At 39.8% G+C, this 18631-nt stretch overlaps 1 protein-coding gene across 1 annotated transcript; it reads right to left on the reverse strand.

The window, feature by feature from the left end:
• Positions 1-1966: 1966 nt before the first annotated feature.
• On the reverse strand, positions 1967-15633 carry olfcb1 (olfactory receptor C family, b1). Its single transcript, XM_028604604.1, has 7 exons — positions 15428-15633; positions 10134-10425; positions 6746-7346; positions 6510-6670; positions 6113-6322; positions 4779-4896; positions 1967-3114 (listed from the first exon to the last, which is right to left on the reverse strand). The coding sequence occupies exons 1-7, from the start codon at positions 15631-15633 to the stop codon at positions 1967-1969; spliced, it is 2736 nt and encodes a 911-aa protein (XP_028460405.1).
• Positions 15634-18631: the final 2998 nt, after the last annotated feature.

Here is an 18631-nt window from a genome sequence, read left to right on the forward strand (position 1 = left end):
CAACTGGTTGTTGTGGTTTTGCCTGTTTTTAAGGCGACTGTGAGTATTACATACTGTTGTGCAGTTCCCAAAGTTTACCTGGGGAGTTTCTGACCTCTAGTAGTGCTGTGATTTTATAAATAGTCCTGCTAATAGTTTCAGACTATTCAACTAATCTAGTGGATGCTTTGTTTAGTTGAGAAACACTGAATATAAACGGAACTGTTGAGCGTTTCAATGCATTAATTGCCTACTTCAACAAGACTTCCTGGATCATATTTCAGTACCCTAAAGTAATACTAACATCAAGGCATATTGTTTTTAAGTCTGTTATTGGTTTGAACACTCACTTAGGCTTTTATCATGTTTTTTCATTTTATTTTTTTATTTATGTGATGCAGCCATCCAAAAAGAGCGTACAGTTTATACATTATGTGTAAATTCACATCACCTTGACACAAAGAAGGCCATGTTATGTAGCAAGTTCTCCAGTTTAGCTACAGTATCTGTTAAGCTAAAGACTTGGATTGACTTTTGATTTGAGTTCAAGGACAAATGGTGCACTTATTTTACTTTAATATCACTTTTAGTTGAAGCCTATAGAGTACAAATGAGTTACATTTGGCATAGAAGAATGCATCAGCTTTCAGCAGAACACGTATTTTAACTTTACATGTATTTACAGCACAAATATCTTACTAAAGAGTGTATATAAACAGGGAAAATGGTAAGGCAAGGCAAGCTAGTTTAAGGCAGCTATATTTACTTTGTATAGCACATCTCAGCAACAACACAATTCACAGTGCTTTACATAAAACAAAGAGTAAAAAAAACATTCATTAAATACAATATAGAAACAGCTCAAATAGAATAAGACCGGTATAAAATACAACAAATACAACAATACAAGTTATAGTGCAGTGTAATAAATGAACACTTGATTTAAAACAAAGGCAGCATCAAAAAGAAGTCTTTAGCCTAGTCAGGAATGTATTTAGGGTCTAAACCATTCAGTGCTTTATAAACCAACAGTAGTGTTTTAAAATCAATTCTTTGAGAGACGAAGCCAGTGTGAAGACCTCGGAACTGGAGTGAGGTGATCCACTTTTTTGTCTTAGTGAGGCATCAAGCAGTGTTTTTAATCAGCTGCAGCTGTCTAATTGATTTGTTAGGGAGTACCTGTTATAGTAGTCAAGTCTACTGAATATAAAGGCATAGACAGGCTTTTCCAAATCCTGCTGAGACATAAGTTCTTAACCGTTGATGTATTCTAAGTAGAAGTACTATGGTAGTAGTACTACCTTCCTTAGAAGTCGTTATGTGGCTATTGCAATTTAGTCAATGACCAAGATTTCTGGCTTAGTCAGTTGTTTTAAACATTGCCCATTACAGATTGAAGCTGAGCGCCGACTTTTCATCAATCATTCTTCTTTGGTTTAAAAACAACTACCTCAGTTTTGTCTTTAATTCTGGCAAATCCAATTGTTAATCTGTTCAATGCACATACTCAGTGTTTGCATTGGACATGGTTATGTAAATATGTGTCTAATTTTGTTGTTTTCCATTATCCGAGCTAGTGGAAGCATGTAAATGTCAAACAGAAGAGGCCTATGAATGGAGCCTTGGGGAACTTTTTTTGGGTCATTTTTGTCTCCTCAGATGTGTAATCCCTGTTCTTCAAGTAGGCTTTAAACCAGTTTAGTGATGTGCCAGAAAGTCCAACCCAGTTCTCCAATAGGTCTGTTATTACTTTGGGGTGAAATGCAGCACTGAGATCATGTAATACGAAGACTGAAATTTTGCCTCTGTCTGTATTTCAGTGGTGTCATTGAAGACATGTGTGGTGTGGTCGAAAAACCTGACTGGAAGACATTAAAACTGTTGTTTAGAGACGAGAAAAGGTTGAAAAACAAGTTAAATATTTTAATAGACTAGAAGAGAGAGTATTACTGAATATCAGTGGAATACAATTTCACTGGAACCTTTTTCAGAAGGATATACTGCGTTTCCTAATTGTTGTTCTTAGCCTAAGATAGGCTTGCATCTTTTCAGTGGACATATCCATTATGTCCAGCACTGAATCAGTATAGCTGGTCTCGCTTAGCGTCCCTGAGCTCCTCAATATAGTTGATGTACTTGATATGGAATATCTGTTACTCTTTAGTGAGTGTGTATTCTTTCCAGGGTTATCTATAGCTATCTCTGTCACAGAATCAAGATTTGGACTGGAGATGACATGCCATTTTCTTAGAATCTTCTCCATTGTGTTTGTCTTTGAACCCCAAAGTGCTTCATAGCACTTGGGTAAAAAATGGCAGAAGATGATGCCATAGCTGGACACTAGAATGGCTGAAGCCTGCACAGGAGTGCCATTTTCATTGTTGGTGATATAAACTGGGATGAAACACACCCATACAAACAAGTACATTAGCATGCTAAAGATTATGTAGCCTGTTTCACTGACCTCCTGTGGAACCTTCCTGCCTTTGATTGCCAAGAGGAAGCAAATCAATGATAACAGAGCTATGTAGCTCAACATAATGCCAAAACCTATATATGTGTTACCTTCCTCACAGTGGATTAGTATTGTCATGCTTTGTGGAGATGGAGGTTTTTTATCAATATCAGGAGAATCAAAGATCAGCCAGAGAAGACAGATGATCCCCTGGAGAGTAGTTATGATGATGACAATTGCAGGTGGATGGTAAAGTTTGTGTAGTTGCCTGCTTGTCAGCTGACCAAAGGGAAGGAAAGCCAGGAAAGTACGATAGGCCTTGACTAGGATGCAGGACACACACAGGGTGAAGCCCATAGCATACATTACCTGGCGGGCACGGCATAAATGTACATTGGGCTTGCCCATGAAGCATATGACACTTGCAAAGCTCACTGATAGACCAGCCATCATCACACAGGACAATCTCACCTCAGCTCTTTTCATAGGTGGGGAATCTCTGTACACTAAAAAGATAATGAAGATAACCAACAAGAGCAAGATACCAAAGGCCGCTGCAGCCATCATGACGATTGGGTGAGGATCGCTCCATTTCATGTAAGACTCTCCTCTTGGCTCACACCCAGTCGAATTCTTGAGAGACCAGGTTCCAATTTTACAGGGTGTGCAGTTATTAAGATCTGTTAGAGAAAATGGTGATGTACATATTAGGCAAAATAAGGCCATTCTGGTTTATTTAGGTCTGCAGCAGGTCACCAAATCTGGAATATGAAGTTCACAAAAGCCAAAATGACATCTGTAAGGGGAAGACGTGATGCAGGAAACCGTCACTTGTCGGACTCAAACCCTGGACCTTCTGCGTCGAGGAATAAACCTCTACATATGTGTGCCTGCTCTACCAACTGAGCTATTAGGCCACTTCAGTGGCTTTTATACATGTAAAAAACTGGTGGGACCCCAACCATTTCAAAAGATAGGCTACATACCAAAACTGAAATACCCTGTATCTCTGTTAACATGTCAACAACAGCATGGCTCCACAAAAAACTCAAAGGGGGAGAGAGACAGTGCAAGACAGAGAGAGAGAGAGAGAGAGAGAGAGAGAGAGAGTGAGTGTGTGTGTGTGGGGATTGTACCTTGTGTAGTTGCATTCCCCTTTCTCTCTCTCTCTTACTCACACACATGTAAAATAATACCGTCACAAACCTAAATTAAGAGTGAAATATTTAAGGCGATACAACCAGAACAAGTGCACTGACAGGGCAATATGCAAACAGTAACGCTATGAGCTCAACACCATGAAGGTAATAAAGAAGCACACAGACAACTTTTTAGGGTTACAGATCCATACAGATCCATTGTATGACAACAACCTTGATGGATGAGCATGGACACACTCGTCACCATGTAGCGTAATATCAATCGATGACCGAATGACCAATGCATGGACCAGCCCCACAAAGGCATGATAATAAAATATGCTTTCACTCACCAAGGCCAAGGGCTCATATGAAGAGAATGGCGACACAGCGTTTTTTCCTCAGGGCAAACTTGTCTTATTTTGTGTGCTAACAACTCCACGTTAAACCGCGGTTACTTTTACTAGCAATTTGAGTGATGACAATATTCAGTGATTGGTGAGCACCAAGGCATATTAGTTCCAGTTTCTCCTTCAAGTTAAGGGTTCAAATCTGTGCTTGAGTATGAATTCCACTTCATTCATTTTTTAAAGTTAGCTAGCAATGATAAGACAATCTCCCCTATTCTTGCCGACGAGTGTTGACGACCCGCCAGATGGATATCCAATCAAGTCTGAAATATGAAATGCTGCTGTCGTGGGGCAACGGGCTGTCAGCCTCACTGGGCATCATATTTGTGTGATCTACATTCAGGGGCGTTTGACTGGGGGGAAAATGGGGACTGAGTACCCAGGGCCCTCATGTGAGGAGGGCCCAAAATGATGCTTGAATGAATAACAGGGCCCAGCATTTTGTGCTAAGCTCCTTTCTACATTAAACACACTTAAACTCTGAGCATATGTAATAATAATTTCCCACATACAATGCACATTGCATTGTGAGAGAGAGGCTAGCCCGACTCTCACATTCAGGCTAATGTAGCCTACCGCAAACACAGAGAGAACGCAGCAGCAAGGCAGGGACCAGTGAATATGAAATAAAATCCTACCACACTTGATATGCAATTTAGGAAGATATTATACTCATAGAAGATAATAAATTATAGATGATAATAATCTTAAATTAATTAAAAATAACATAACATTTGTTTGCATTTCTTTCTGTTGACAACTTGAAAATAAAATCAGTATTTCAATCACGCTTACCCGGTTTATCTGAATAGGTCCCCTCCTCACATGGGATGCAGTTGTAACAGCAGGATGCGTTCAAGATCTTTTTTACTGAGCCAGGGGCACAGCTCTCTGAGCATCTAGACTGAGGGTTCTGAGAGCGCAAAAGAGAACGTGAGTTATCATTACTAATCAGTCTTTAAAATCTCACGTAAGCTGTAGTTTTAAAATGAATAAATACTTGTTGTTTTATCAAATGACAAATTCTTTGGTCCAGCCTAAGATTTCTGCAGGTCGGATTCCCATTTTGCACAGAGATCCAACAGGACAGCTTGAGGAAGTCTGAACCGGCTCTGAGGCCACTCGTCCTCGATTGCCAGCAAAAGCCATAAAAAACAATGTATATGATGACCATATTAAAACATGTGCTCCACCAGACGGAGGCATCGAAAACAGAGCACTGCAGCACAGGCTGCATGGCTCCTGATGGCAAGATGACTAAAGGTTGAGGGTGGAGGTGAGTGTCTTGTACTGTAAACAAGTGACAAGTCTGTAAGTTAAGCTAAAGCTGCATTTTGTACACAGTATGCAACTTGTGTCTATTACTATGTTTGCAAATGCCTTAGCTTGCTAATACATAACTAACATTAGCTTACTAACAGCTAACTTGTCCTCTGGTATAAAAAAGATGCTAAAATAATCGTTTCACATGCTTAAATCTCGTGTTTTTAGCTAGCTACCCGCACTTTGTGGAGTTATTTCTCTGCCGGTGGGAGAGGGGTTTATATGTGCTATCTCTGTACACTAGGATAGAAGTGGGCCATAGCATGTGATCTCTCTTCTCTCTATGGGCTGATCAACAACAAAAAAATATCAACCCACATAGTCCGGCCCACCGGGAAATCTCCCGGTACGCCCGATGGCAATTCATGCCTGCTCTAATATCACAGCCAGGCTACATCCTGCTGCCTCACTGGTCTCTCTTCAATAACTCTGTCCTTTTCACGTATTTTTGTAGTCCCAAGGCAATTAATCATACAAGTGGGTCTAACATTGCCAACTTCTGCAGTCTCCCCTTAGAGGCATTAAGGTGTTTGCAATCAGTTGTTCACATTTAAATGTGACGGAAGTAGTATCGGAGAATATAAAATCAACTTCCGAGGGATGTTCAAGTTTTGGTTTCCCACCTCCACAACAATGTGAGAAATTGCTGTGTGAAGTGGGCGTAACTGTAGGATTGCCTGTTTCAGAAAGTTATGGTGATTCCAACATCTGGAAGGTTTTTTTTAGGACACATAGACAACTACTGTTCTACTGTTGCAGAAATCATATCAATATGAGTTAATGCTGTGAGTATGATGTTGTCTTACCGTGATATTGGCTGTTGAAAGCCAGAAGATGTTTGTCTCGACTTCAACTGTTTCATTAACACTGTAATTCCCAATCCGTTGAAATTTTCTATGTTCCCCATCCGTTTTCCACATGATCAGCTCATAAAAATTAGCAAAATCACCATTTTCATTAAAAGAGAAACTCTGGTTGTCATAACTGAAGTTTACTTTCTTCAGTTCTTCAAGAAGCTGCAAAGCAAAGGGTGGTATGCCAATTTAAATCGTCATTTTGCAGAGATTAATCATTGTAACTTTTATTATATTATGTGAATTCTAAGGGATAGAAACACACATTACATCGTAATTCTTAAATTATAAGGAAGCTACACTTTCAAATTTGAATATGTTCTCATCTGAAGATTATATAAATTCTCACCTTCCATGGTGGGAAGTTTATTTCTCCCAAGCATAATGAACTGTTGCACTTCAGTAGCTTTTTGAGGGCATTTGCTACAGCCTGCACAGCTACTTTGTGAAGGAAGGCTTGACTTGTATCCAGAGTGTTTACAAGATAGTCATCATTTTGCTCTTGGGGATCTGTGAAATTGCATGCATTCCTCGATTTAATTTCCATGAGATCAGGACAATAGGATGGAGGTGTTTTGGAGTCACATTCTGAGCTGCAGTTGAATCTTAGGCTCTTGTATTCTTCAATGAAGTAGTTGTATCCTCCTGGGGTTGCTGTCAGATTCTTGAGATATTTTTCAAATGAATCACTTTTGCCTGAAAGAAACGTGAAGCCCAAGATGTCCCCAACCTTGTTGATGTTAGCCATTTGGGAAATGGTCCTGCTCCTGGACCAGGCATCACTGGCAATCCAAATTCTTGATGTGTTGGTTTTGATCATTTCCTTAAAGAGGCCCTCCACCTGATCTGACTTAAGGATTAGCAGTACCACCTGGGCATTGGAGGAGCGGATCTGCTTGGCGACTTGCTCAATACGTTGCATGGTCTGTGAATTATCAAGGTAATGAGGCAAAACCTCCTGGTAGGCCAAGCACACATTATTTGCCTGAGCATCCGTGAGGAAGCTCTGGAAAGCTGCTTTCCCGTATTCATCATCCCCATACACGACCCCGACCCAGTTCCAGTCATAGTGTTTCATCATTTTGGCCACTGCTTTGGTCTGATGCACGTCACTGGGAATGGTGCGCAAGAAAGATGGGAAGCGCAACTTATCACTCAGTTTGGTTGCAGACGATGTGCTGCTCAGCTGATAAGATAAAATCATACAAAAACTCTTTAATACACAAAAAATAAACTTAAATATAAATTACAAGCATGATTTAAATTTGTAAATTACACTTGTTAGGGACCGTTTGGTATTTATGGAATGGACCACCGGAGGAAAATAAAGTCCAAGTCATGGCTTTTTATTCTTTGTTGAGGGGAGGGTCACCCAGGGGGGGGGGGGGTTTCACCCAACTTTTGTATTCATAAAACAGCAACATTTCAAAGTGGCTTGTTTGGTGCATATTTTTCCATGTGGCTCTTAGTCTCGACCCTACTTTGCTACCAGATGGGTCTGATCCATGAGTTGGCTGAGGGGCAGGGGGAGCACTGGACACCTTGCTGTGCCAAGGTTGCAATAAAGGTTTCCTAAATGCCATGTATATACATTTGATGTCATCTTATTAATTGATTGCGGGTTTTGTGTAGATTTGGACTTTTATACGTCTATTCCACTTTGTTTAAACAGCGATGTGGAGAGGCCTCGTTCACCTGTTTGGAGCTGGCTGGTGAATGTGACGCTCGTATAGGCCTTGCTGGATACACCGTGACTCTATTTCAGAGCTTCAAATTTGTAAGGGTGCGACTAAGATTTTTCCTAGGTTGCACGTAACGTCCTCGCATCCGAGTCGTTTATATCGATATGGTTTAATGTTGCGTTACATGACCTATTCCTTCTGTAAAGCCGTGCCTGTGTTTGGATCTCTCTTCCGTGCAGCCCCGCCCCCATTCACTCACGGCTCCACTGCAACATGGAGAGAACACAGCTGTATATTGTTAAATATGAGAGGGAAACCTGTATTGGTACCAGTGTTACCACTGGTAACTATCGGTTATTGCGGCCCCCACGGCGAAAAACACATTATAAGTTATTAAATGCAACTAACTTCAGTTCGTTGAGTAATAGCGTGTAAGACGGAGCCTGCTTGACCTGGGCGAAGAGTTGTGACCCATGGGCAGAATATCATAGTTCATAAAAATGCAGCGCAGTGACGATACAGACATTTCATAGCCTACACAAGACGTGTGTAACGCCGCTGACCCGCCAAAGCGCATTCGACCCGTGCTGCTCCATCACACTCCCCTTCTCTTCCTCTGTCTCCCTATGTCTTTCGGTCTGGTTATTTTTATTTTTTTTAAGATTTCGGCCTTTATTTTGATAGGAAAGCTGAAGACATAAAAGGGGAGAGAGAGGGGGGAATGACGTGTAGTAAAGGGCCGCAGGTCGGAATCGAACATCTATATTTACCAACTGAGCTATCCGGGCGTCCTCTTTCTCTTTTAATCAGTCTGTTATTGTTGTTGTTGAAAACAAGTGAAGGAGCTTTCTCAGAGATGGATATATTTTTTTAATATATCCTAGGCTATTTATTTCAGATAACTTTCATTTTTTTTTGTTATTAAACTTTTTATTTAAAGAGAATTAAGTTATACATGTTGCTCTTAAGTCTGTAAACATGCCATTGATCAAGAAAGAAAAATTCACATCATTACAAAAGCATCCACACTCTCACATCACAGTACCTCGATACCGGTTCTGGACTGGTATGGAAAATAAGTGGTAGTGATAACTACAAGAATAAAAATAGAATAAATAAAATAGGTAAATATATAGCAGTAAGTAAAATAGACAATAACCACTGTAAAATGAATACATTTGTCTGCTCCATATGTAGATAACTTTCATTTACATGTGTTGCAGCTGTATATTTTCAAACCGGTAAAGGAAACCCTGTCTTTGCATTTTATTTTAATCACAATCTGTTTTAATAAAAGAGCTTGTGAAAAGTGGCTTTCACTTAAAACTGAACATTTTGCCCACTTTGTAAAAAAAAATAAAAATACAGAGCTATATATCGTGTATCGGCATTCAGCATTAACGGCGACGCAAGGAAAAATTTGGGTGCACCTAAATTTTGTGCTGGGGCACCTAAATAAAAAAGATAGGCGCACCAGTGCAACCAAGGGAAAAAGATAGTCTGGAGCCCTGTATTTGTGGATCTACTTATCACTGTGGATTACTTTTTTTTCGTGTCATTGGATTACGGCAAAATACAGATCTTTTTTCTTAACATTTTATGGTGTGATTGAGCTTGGTTTCTGTGTTTGGAGAGGCATCTCAACAGACTGTAGGTCTAACACTGAGTGTTCACTGTTACATTTTAGTTGAATTTAAGTGTCGGGGCATTCCGCCACGTCTGTCTATTGCGTTCCAAGACACTGAAATGGCCACCACACCATAACAGAGGAGTGCGATGCGTTGGATGAGAAAACAGAGGTTAACTCATGTATGTCATAGCTGTAAAAAATCAGAGGGACATCTCTGCCAAGCGCAAACTAGCACATAGGGCATCATTTCAAATCATTTTGGAGGGCCATAGAAAAATGAATACTGGTCAGGGGAGGGTCAAGTCTATTTTGACTAAAGATCCCAAAACTCCTCTGGTGGCCCCTTAAATAAATAAAAAGTCCCTTACTGCACCCAAAAATCACCTCAAATCCCAAGATATCCACCCAGCACACCGTTTTAAATTTAAACTACGAAAGTTAGTAGTACATCTTTAAATGTTAATAGGATTAGTAATATTTCAATATTTTTTAAAGTACTGGACTGCTACAAATATTACAAACTTATAATTAAAATTACAAGTATGCTTGTTTGAGGTCTTACATATGCAAATCATACCAATGCAGCCTCAGGATGTTTCAGGATGTGCTAAACCTATCTTAGCACAAAGTATTTTCTGATCAGACAGTATTTGTGACTTACTAGAGGGACCATGTAAGTGGTCAGCAGGCCAGCCAAAGCGATGGACACATCAGAGTTTAAAGCTCCTAAAATAATCTTGACTTTGGGCCTGAAGTCGGTGTAGTTGCACTTCACATTTAAAGTCCTGCTGCCTTCGAGCATGTAGTTCACATCATCCAACGCCTTGCTTGCAAAGGAGCATGTGTCACACATCAGATATCCAAGACGCACTCCTGGGAGGAAGCCAGCTGCATTTATCTCATCAATTTCGTGGATTGTAGCCAAGGATCTCATAAACGACACCAGATCAAAACTGAAAGTGGAGAAACACAATAAATGATCTATGCTTGAGGAACTGTGGCAAAAAGGCAAACTGTTTACAATTTTGGTATACATGTAAATCTTTACAGATATTTTGGATAAAGGTGTTTCATTCACTTCATAGAGGAAGTCTTATGGCCGGGACACACCAGGCTGGCGAGGTCAGTGACTCGAGTCTGTTCGGTGTGTCCCGTGCCGTTGTCACGCTGTCGGCGTTCATTTTGGCCGACCTGACATGTTCAGTCGGCAGCAGGGCAGTCGGGACTCACCCGGAAATGGCGAGCGGATTGAGCGTGACTAGAGTCTCTCAAAACCTGACGAAAATCTTTTAAACTGACCTTTGTTGATCTGAAATGAAGACAGATTCAGCAACTGCATGGCCTATTTCTCTCTTAAAATGTTTTCAGAAACATGTTTCAGTGAACTATTTTCTTACAATATGAGATCGTATTCTGAACGAGCCGCCATGACAGTCTGGCTTTGAATTTCCGGAGAAAACAAACCCATGTGACGCGTTCGTCCAATCAGCTGCCGGTTTTACTTTCTTGGGCAACAATACAGAGTAGTGCCGCCTGCTGCTATGGAGACGTATTACGTTTCTCAAGTCGGTGTCGCCTCAGTGGCAGGACCTCGGGGACCCGATCATTTCGACTGGCTTTTCTGTCGAAGATCTGCCGTCTGGCTGGTGTGTCCTGGCTATTAAACATACACACGTGCTGACACACATGTAGACCTAGGTCATTTTCATTTGATTTACATTTGGGAGGGGTAAAATTTGCGTAACACAACCTTATAATAATGACATTGGTGAATCACTGTAAAATTGAACTATGAATACTGGAAAGTGTAGTTCCCCACATTTTACCAGGAAACACAGCAATGATTTACCTTTTCCCAGTTGACAGACACAGATTATTTGGAGAAGTAATTCACAAATTTGGTGATAAGCTTCCTACTCTCCGATAAAAGAGAGAACAATTGGGACGGCCTCGGGCTCGTTCGCCCCGTGTTGGGTGGTTCCTGCAGCGGCGCGGGTTTCGGGTCCGGCCTGCTGCCCTTTGCTGCGTGTCGTCCCCCATCTCTCTCCCCCTATCAAGTCTATCCACTCTCACTTCATAACAAAGGGAAAAAGCCTCCAAAAAACAACAGAGTAAAAAAACAGTTTGTGTTTCTCACATAAGGACTCAAACTGGGGGATGGCTTTCCTTACAAAATGCCTAAGTTGCATATAACCCAAAAAAATTACAGTGAGGTAGATAGTACTTTAAAGTCTATTTAATCAAAAATGCCTTTTTAACTCTTTTAAATAACATCCCGGTCATATTGTGCACCTATTTAACAATATATTATATTTATAGTATGTATAATATTACACATATTATATATAATATAAATTTACTAAGTTTCCCATTCATCTTTTGTCGTCCTCCTGATCTAACAGCAACAGCAGGTATGGGGAAATATGTGTGGAGCCATTGCCAACAGTCCTCAATCTCCCAGATTATAGAGAGGCGAAGTTCCTCCCTTTGGACCCCATGGAACCTTATTTGAAAAGATATATGAATGGTAGTGAACATGGAGCACTGACATTTTTTTTTTATCCCATTTCAATTGAGCCATGAATTACCTAGCTTGATTCTCGGCTTGCTCACTAGCTAGCTAGCTTAGCTATGTTTGGTATTGGTATCTTACCCAGGACTGGACTGGGACAAAAAATTGGCCCAGGCGGCCCACACCCACCATGATTGGTCAGACACATTCCCTGCAGACAGTCCTCTTAAAATATGTGTGCATTCTATGATATGAGTTGCCTAGTGTTCTGCCTTCATGTGATCGTTTTGGATCCTTCCAGAGGGGTCTCAATCTAATCTGTTGATCTTACACTTAAATAATTCATTCATTCTTAGAGTTATGATTTGTATATTTATGGTATTTTTATAATTTTTTATTATTGATATTTGATTATTACCATTTTGCTTAATATTGGCTTAGCAACTTTAAAAACTGATTTTTTAGATCACACAGACTTTTCAACTACCCAACAGCTAGCATTTTCAATGTAAGCTTAAACAGTTAGGTTACCTGACAGCCACTAACTTTAATGTTACAGCCAAACTGCTTGTTGTTGTTATGACATGAGGAGCACATAAGTGTGCGCGCGTGCGCACCTATACGGCCTCTCATACACACACACACACACACACACACACACACACACACAGACTCCCTCCCTCCCTTCCTGAGAGTCCCTGTTAATTTGCCCACTCCTTACCACATCGTCATCTTCTCTCTCTTCCATCTTTTCCATGGCCCTGTCATGCTTCAGGTGAAATCCCCTGAAGCCGCTGCACACACTTCACCATAGCCTGAGTCGCTAGGTCGGCATTAGCCTTCGGGTGAATATAAACAAGTGTTATAAATATCTGTGGGTTCTTTATAAAAAAGGCCTATTCATATCGGCGATTCGGCTCAAAAGTGCGTCGGCCCACCAGGAAAATGCATGGTATGCCAGATGGCCAGTCCAGCCCTGATCTTACCTGATATGTTTTATCCAGTGTCTATATTCATCAACTGGGAAGCAAAAGAACAAGCAAGATCTGTTGCTCGTTTGAGTAACGTTACATCCCGGTACGAAACACACAGGCATCGTAGCTTTGAGATGTCACCCATGCGACTTTGTGAAAATGTTAGAAAGACTCCTCACTTCAGTATGATACTTCAACAGTTTTATGACAAACTGAGACTTTCTTGACTTGCAAAATTATATTTTAAATTGAGGAAAATCAGGTATAATTAATGGCTCAATTCAAACGGGATCAAAGTATGATTTGTCTCTCCCTATTTGTTCACTACTGTTCATATTTTTTTTCCAAAATAAGGTCCCATGGTGGTCCACCGGAAGAGGATGGACTTGGCCCAGGAAAAACATCAGAGCACAGAAGCTAAAGACGATACAACTTCTGTTTCACTGGGAGTTTAAGTTTGATTGATAAAAGCAGTGGCTGTCAACCTGGGTGTAGGGACCCCCAAAGGGTAAGTAAGTAAGAATATTTCTGGGGGTCTCCAGATAGTTGGGGAGTAAAGAAAACGGTTTCGAACACCAACTTCATTATTCTGGGGGGGTCACGACTCGAAAAGTTTGAGAACCACTGGATGAAAGGATGCTAACGTAAGTCCTTTTACATATGTAAACCAAAAACTTTCTGATTGTAGAGCTACCACTGTTGGGAATAGAGAAAATATTAGGTAATAATTATGTAAACCAACCCTTAAACAAAGCATATTTGTTCTGTTAGCTGGATAGCTTTGCTAAGTCAAACCGTCTGAAATCTGGAACATGGATAGAAGGGAAAGGACCTGTTGTGGATTCTACTCAGCAAAGTGGTCTTTATTCATTAAGCCTACTTTGTGAAAAAGGCCTCTGTTGAAGGCACATGATTAATAATTTAAGATGTACAGTTTTCATTTATTGTGGAATTACTTCTGATTGATTGACTAATCTTTGTTTCATTCCTTAGTTAAAATAAATCATAAAAACTGAGAACAGAAATATGCACCCAGACTACCAAATAATGTAAGCATTAGTTAAACATTAAATAATGAATTCATTATTTATAAAGCATTGTTTCTACATTAATACACATTAGTTTGTAATTCATAATTCACAGTTATACAGGTTTTATTCTTGATGAATAAGCTAATCTATAATGTGTTTATGATTGTATTTTCATACTTTATGAATGATTCACGATATTTAAGTATATTTTAGTTATATTAATATTGAAGTATTATATCAAGATATTTAGGACTTGTCGATGGTTCATAAGATCATTTAGAAACTAAGTAAATGATTAACAAACTATTTAGATGTACATTTATTTCTTCATTTATACATAATGCTTTAGACATACACTAATGTTAGTAAGTGTGTTAACAGATATTTTAGAAACACTTAATACTGTTAATTAAGGTATTTGTTCAACTTCATCTAAAGTGAGGACTATCTTTGCCTCGCAAAGATACTGAAAAGCCAGCAGTACCTCAACACTCACAAAAGTCTGTTATTTTCTAAACAGAAAAAGAAAGTATACACAACACTAATTGATATAGAACATATGCCTATTTTATTGCAGGATGCAAACAATGTAATACAAACGTATCTCTGTGAATCATTCATTTAAAATAAAAATAAAAAACAAAGATTTTCCTTCAGGAGAACATGGCTGGTAAATTTGTAACTGTATGTTTTATAATTAAATAAACATGGGCAGCAGTTTCTTTGCAACTTTTGACCAACTCGTCCCTCTCTGACGCACCAGTCTCATGTTATAGATGTGCAAAGTATTACCAAGTTTTAGTTCTTCCTATTTATACAACTTCAAAGTAGGACTTTCTAAATGATCTTATGAACCATTGACAATTCCCAAATAAATGGTTTGAAATTCATATAATACTTAATTTAGAAATTGTAAATCCATCAAGTATGAAAATACAATAATGTAACACATTATAGGTGAGCTTATTAATCAAGAACAAATCATTAATAGCTGTGTTTGTGTTTCACATACTAATTTGTATTATTGCAAGAAGAACGCTTTATAAATGATGAATTAAGTGTTACCAAATAGGATAACAAGTCCAAAGGAGATAATAGCAATGACTGAAAATATGTAGACTGAACTTGGAGCTTATCTCAAAATAAAAAAAAATGATAAAATTTGTGAGAAATATACATCATTAACTTTTGCATATACACATATATTTTCCCCTTGTGTTTCTTTAATTTCTTTAATTTATATACACATAGTATTAATGTATATGACTTACGGTAATAAATTAGAACGGCAAATGTTGGAGGAAAAAAGGTCAGGAAAAAGAAATTCGAAGGGATATAATATTTTTTCTTGCGAGAACTAATAACACTACTATCGACATATCCTGACACATATATGAGTACCATCTAATGTAGCCAATACAGTATGTCTTATACTCACTCAGAGCACTGGAAGCTTTCGGGTCTAATCCGTTCTTGAAGAGACACTTTACGATGACATGGCAACATTATACCAATCACAACATCACCAGGAGCTTGGGCACCGCAAATGGACTGAGCATAATCACATCCATCCACACTAGCCGGGATGCTGCTCAGTATTATAAGGGCCAAGAAGAAGCTGCACAGCAGGCGGCACATCGGCATCCTGAATGGTGTGAAATAAAAAGCACTTCTGTGATGTGGAGGAACACTTTTCTCTTTGGCTGGTGCTAGAGAAAGTGAGCAAAAACCGGTTTGGAAACTATGCAGAATGTTTCATGCATGAAGTACTGTCCTTAAGGCACTTCCTTGCATGCTAGCACAAGGAAGTAAAGTGCCATTTAATATCTGTAATTGACACAAGTGTTAGATAGAATAATGAAGGATGCTGTAGTGGGGTCAAGGGACCTCTGAGGCCCTTGAGAGTGGGTGTCTCAATGGATGAGTGGCTATTTAGTTTCCCATTATTCTGATAAAAACAATATAATTTTCAGAACGGTCTGCTTTCCAAACCAGTATGTTCTTTGTTTGTGGTGACAGCCTAGCTGTGTCGTTGGGTGGCCTGTGCTTGGCTATGCTCACTCTACCTTCCAGTAAATATGAGGGTGGAGCTGAGTATCTGTAAGACCGTGTAATTACTGGTCTGACCAAAAATAGTCATGTAAAAAATATGTAGGAAAAGAACACTTTCCAACACAACTAGCAGACTAAAGACAGCATTGCACATACTGCTGTAGAACTAGATACCTTTTTAATCAAATGCTTTTTTTCCTCTATTAATGTCCTTTTTAATGCAAAACACTTTTGCCACATTTTTAAAACAGGTTGTGTCGGGACCTGCAGTGCCATTTCATCTTTTATCCAGATTAGTTGAATGCTTAATAGGGAACGAATGTTGGAACGAATTTTGAAAGTAGAATATAATTCGAATAGTAAAAAAATCTATACTATTCAAATGTGATTTTTTTTTTATGAATTTGTTTCGTTCGATTAAACGTTAGCTTATCTCCCTCTTCTTGCCTTGGCCTACCCGCATGTGAAAACGTAATGCTTTTGTCATTTCACGTCTGATGAACAGTAATTTAGCGGGAGTGAGAAACAAGGCACTGTGAGGTCTTAAGATCACGGAGCTAACGTTATGTACAGAGTAACGTAAGCACGGAGCTAGGATCAGAAGAAGGATGGGAAATAGTTTTAACATGACTTTAAAATCAAAATTCACAGAGTTATCGTAAGTTAGCTCATTCTTGTTTCCTAACTGCGTCACGAGATACAGGAGCTTAGCTGGGAGCTATATGGAGACAGCTAAAGTTAATGTTAGCTGCCCTACAGCTGTCAGAGTTAGCTTCCACTTTATATATTTCATGTAACACTGTAACAATGGCTTAGTTATCAATGCTGTTAGCATCTTGGCTAAAACTGTTGTTACAAAGCTACTTTATGACAAATTGTTTTGGCTAGCTTTCTAATATATTGTCATTGGGCTAACCGATATCCTTTAGAAACGAATGTTATGAATTAGTATGAATTTAAACTGAGCAGCATGATGGAAATGTGCCATGATGTTAGAGAAGATAGGAAGACAGCTCTAATGCTTAGCCTCATCAGGGTCATAGCAGGCTGGAGCTAACACAATTTAGTAACACCTTTAGTCACAGGTCTCCTCAGTTCCTATTAACCAAAACCCCAGAAGGGACCCAGTCGAGCCATGTCCAAATTATATCAGTCTGGCAAGGTTTAAAAAATAATGATACAATTATACTTTAATGATGCATGGCGACCATTGCTGTGTTCCCACCTGTAGTTTAGTTCCCTTTGACTAAAGTAAAAACAAAATGGGGGACTTTGATAACGTGGCTCCACCGCTCGATCACTACTGCGCACACTTTGGCCCCAAAATTACAAGATGGCACCGTCAGTATCCAGGATATTTTGGCTTCACATCTGTACATCTATATAAATAATAGGACCCACAGATGCAATGCATCTGGGTTGCTCACTTTGGCAGGTGTGCACAAGTCAGAAGGCCAAGCCTTTTGAATGCTGCCACTGAAAGGAAAATATTTCCAGCCACCATGTCTCTGAAGACATTCCATGTTTTCTCCTGTGTGCAGCAATATGGGATGTATGGGACAGGTGTGTCTAGCAATTACCCTTTCTTTAAAATCCAGGCTCTCACATGACTGCGGATGAATGTCTGGTTGCATGTCGTGGGCGCTGTACCTTTAGACAATACATACCAAACAAACCAGACAAACGCATTATCAAAGTACATGTAACGGGAGCCATGGGACCAACACTCTAGCTATGCCCGGAATATATAGATACTGGGAAACCCCCTGTGGAAGCACCTGAAGAGTCTCAGGTCATGCAGGCATAAGGCAGAAAGACTGAATGAAACTGAAAACTGCCGGTTAGAAAGCATCAGTTCACGGTCAAGTTTACCCATTCAAGTTTATTGACGTTACATTTAGTAACGTTTATTCATGTTATTGTAATAAAATAGCTGCAGTTTCCCCAACATAATTACGTTTTTCTTGATTAGATTTTTATTTGTAGCTGACCAGTTAGCTAGTGAGCCAGCAAGCTAACAGTAGCCAGCAGCTAAAACACAAAATATTTCACATATCAATGTCACCTTTTGGATGGTTTCAACACCGGGGCGGACGGGGTTTGTTGTAACTAGCTACTAAACGAGGCTGAGAGACGGGTGTGGGTGGGGATTGTCGGGGAAATCTCCGCGATAGTGAGCCAGGACGGTCGATGCCTGTTGTGCAGCAGCAGAACATCTCCCCTTCACTTTTCAGTAATCTCAACTTTTCGTTTTGGCGCTTAACCCACCTTTTGTCGGGTTAATTTAGCTAACCGTAAAGACTGCTTAACGCGAAGGGGGGAGAAGTTCGGCAGGGAGGAGATTTTCGGCACATACCGGAGATGTAGCTACCGCTATGGATGGCCGCTGTTGTGACTCAGTGCTGGGTCTGATATAGTTTCCCGACGTTAAATTAAACTGCCGTTAGCGTCGTAAGCACCAGGCACTGGAGATAAGTTCTGGTTGCTGTAATGAAAGTAGCTGGCTGATAGCTGACTGGGGGCTAACGCTAACTAGCTAGCTATATGTACCGGGGCTGTTGTCAGCTGTCATCCCGACTGAGTCTCTCTG

The sequence above is a fragment of the Perca flavescens genome, chromosome 18, assembly GCF_004354835.1.
Source record: "Perca flavescens isolate YP-PL-M2 chromosome 18, PFLA_1.0, whole genome shotgun sequence".
NCBI classification, from domain to species: Eukaryota; Metazoa; Chordata; class Actinopteri; order Perciformes; family Percidae; genus Perca; species Perca flavescens.

Coding starts and splice junctions, on each gene's coding strand:
- olfcb1 (XM_028604604.1), bottom strand. CDS start 15,633: ATGCCGATGTGCCGCCTGCTGTGCAGCTTCTTCTTGGCCCTTATAATA. Junction 10,426..15,427: donor GAAAGCTTCCAGTGCTCTGA/GTGAGTATAAGA, acceptor CTCCACTTTCAG/TTTTGATCTGGTGTCGTTTA. Junction 6,671..6,745: donor ATTCAACTGCAGCTCAGAAT/GTGACTCCAAAA, acceptor GCAATTTCACAG/ATCCCCAAGAGCAAAATGAT.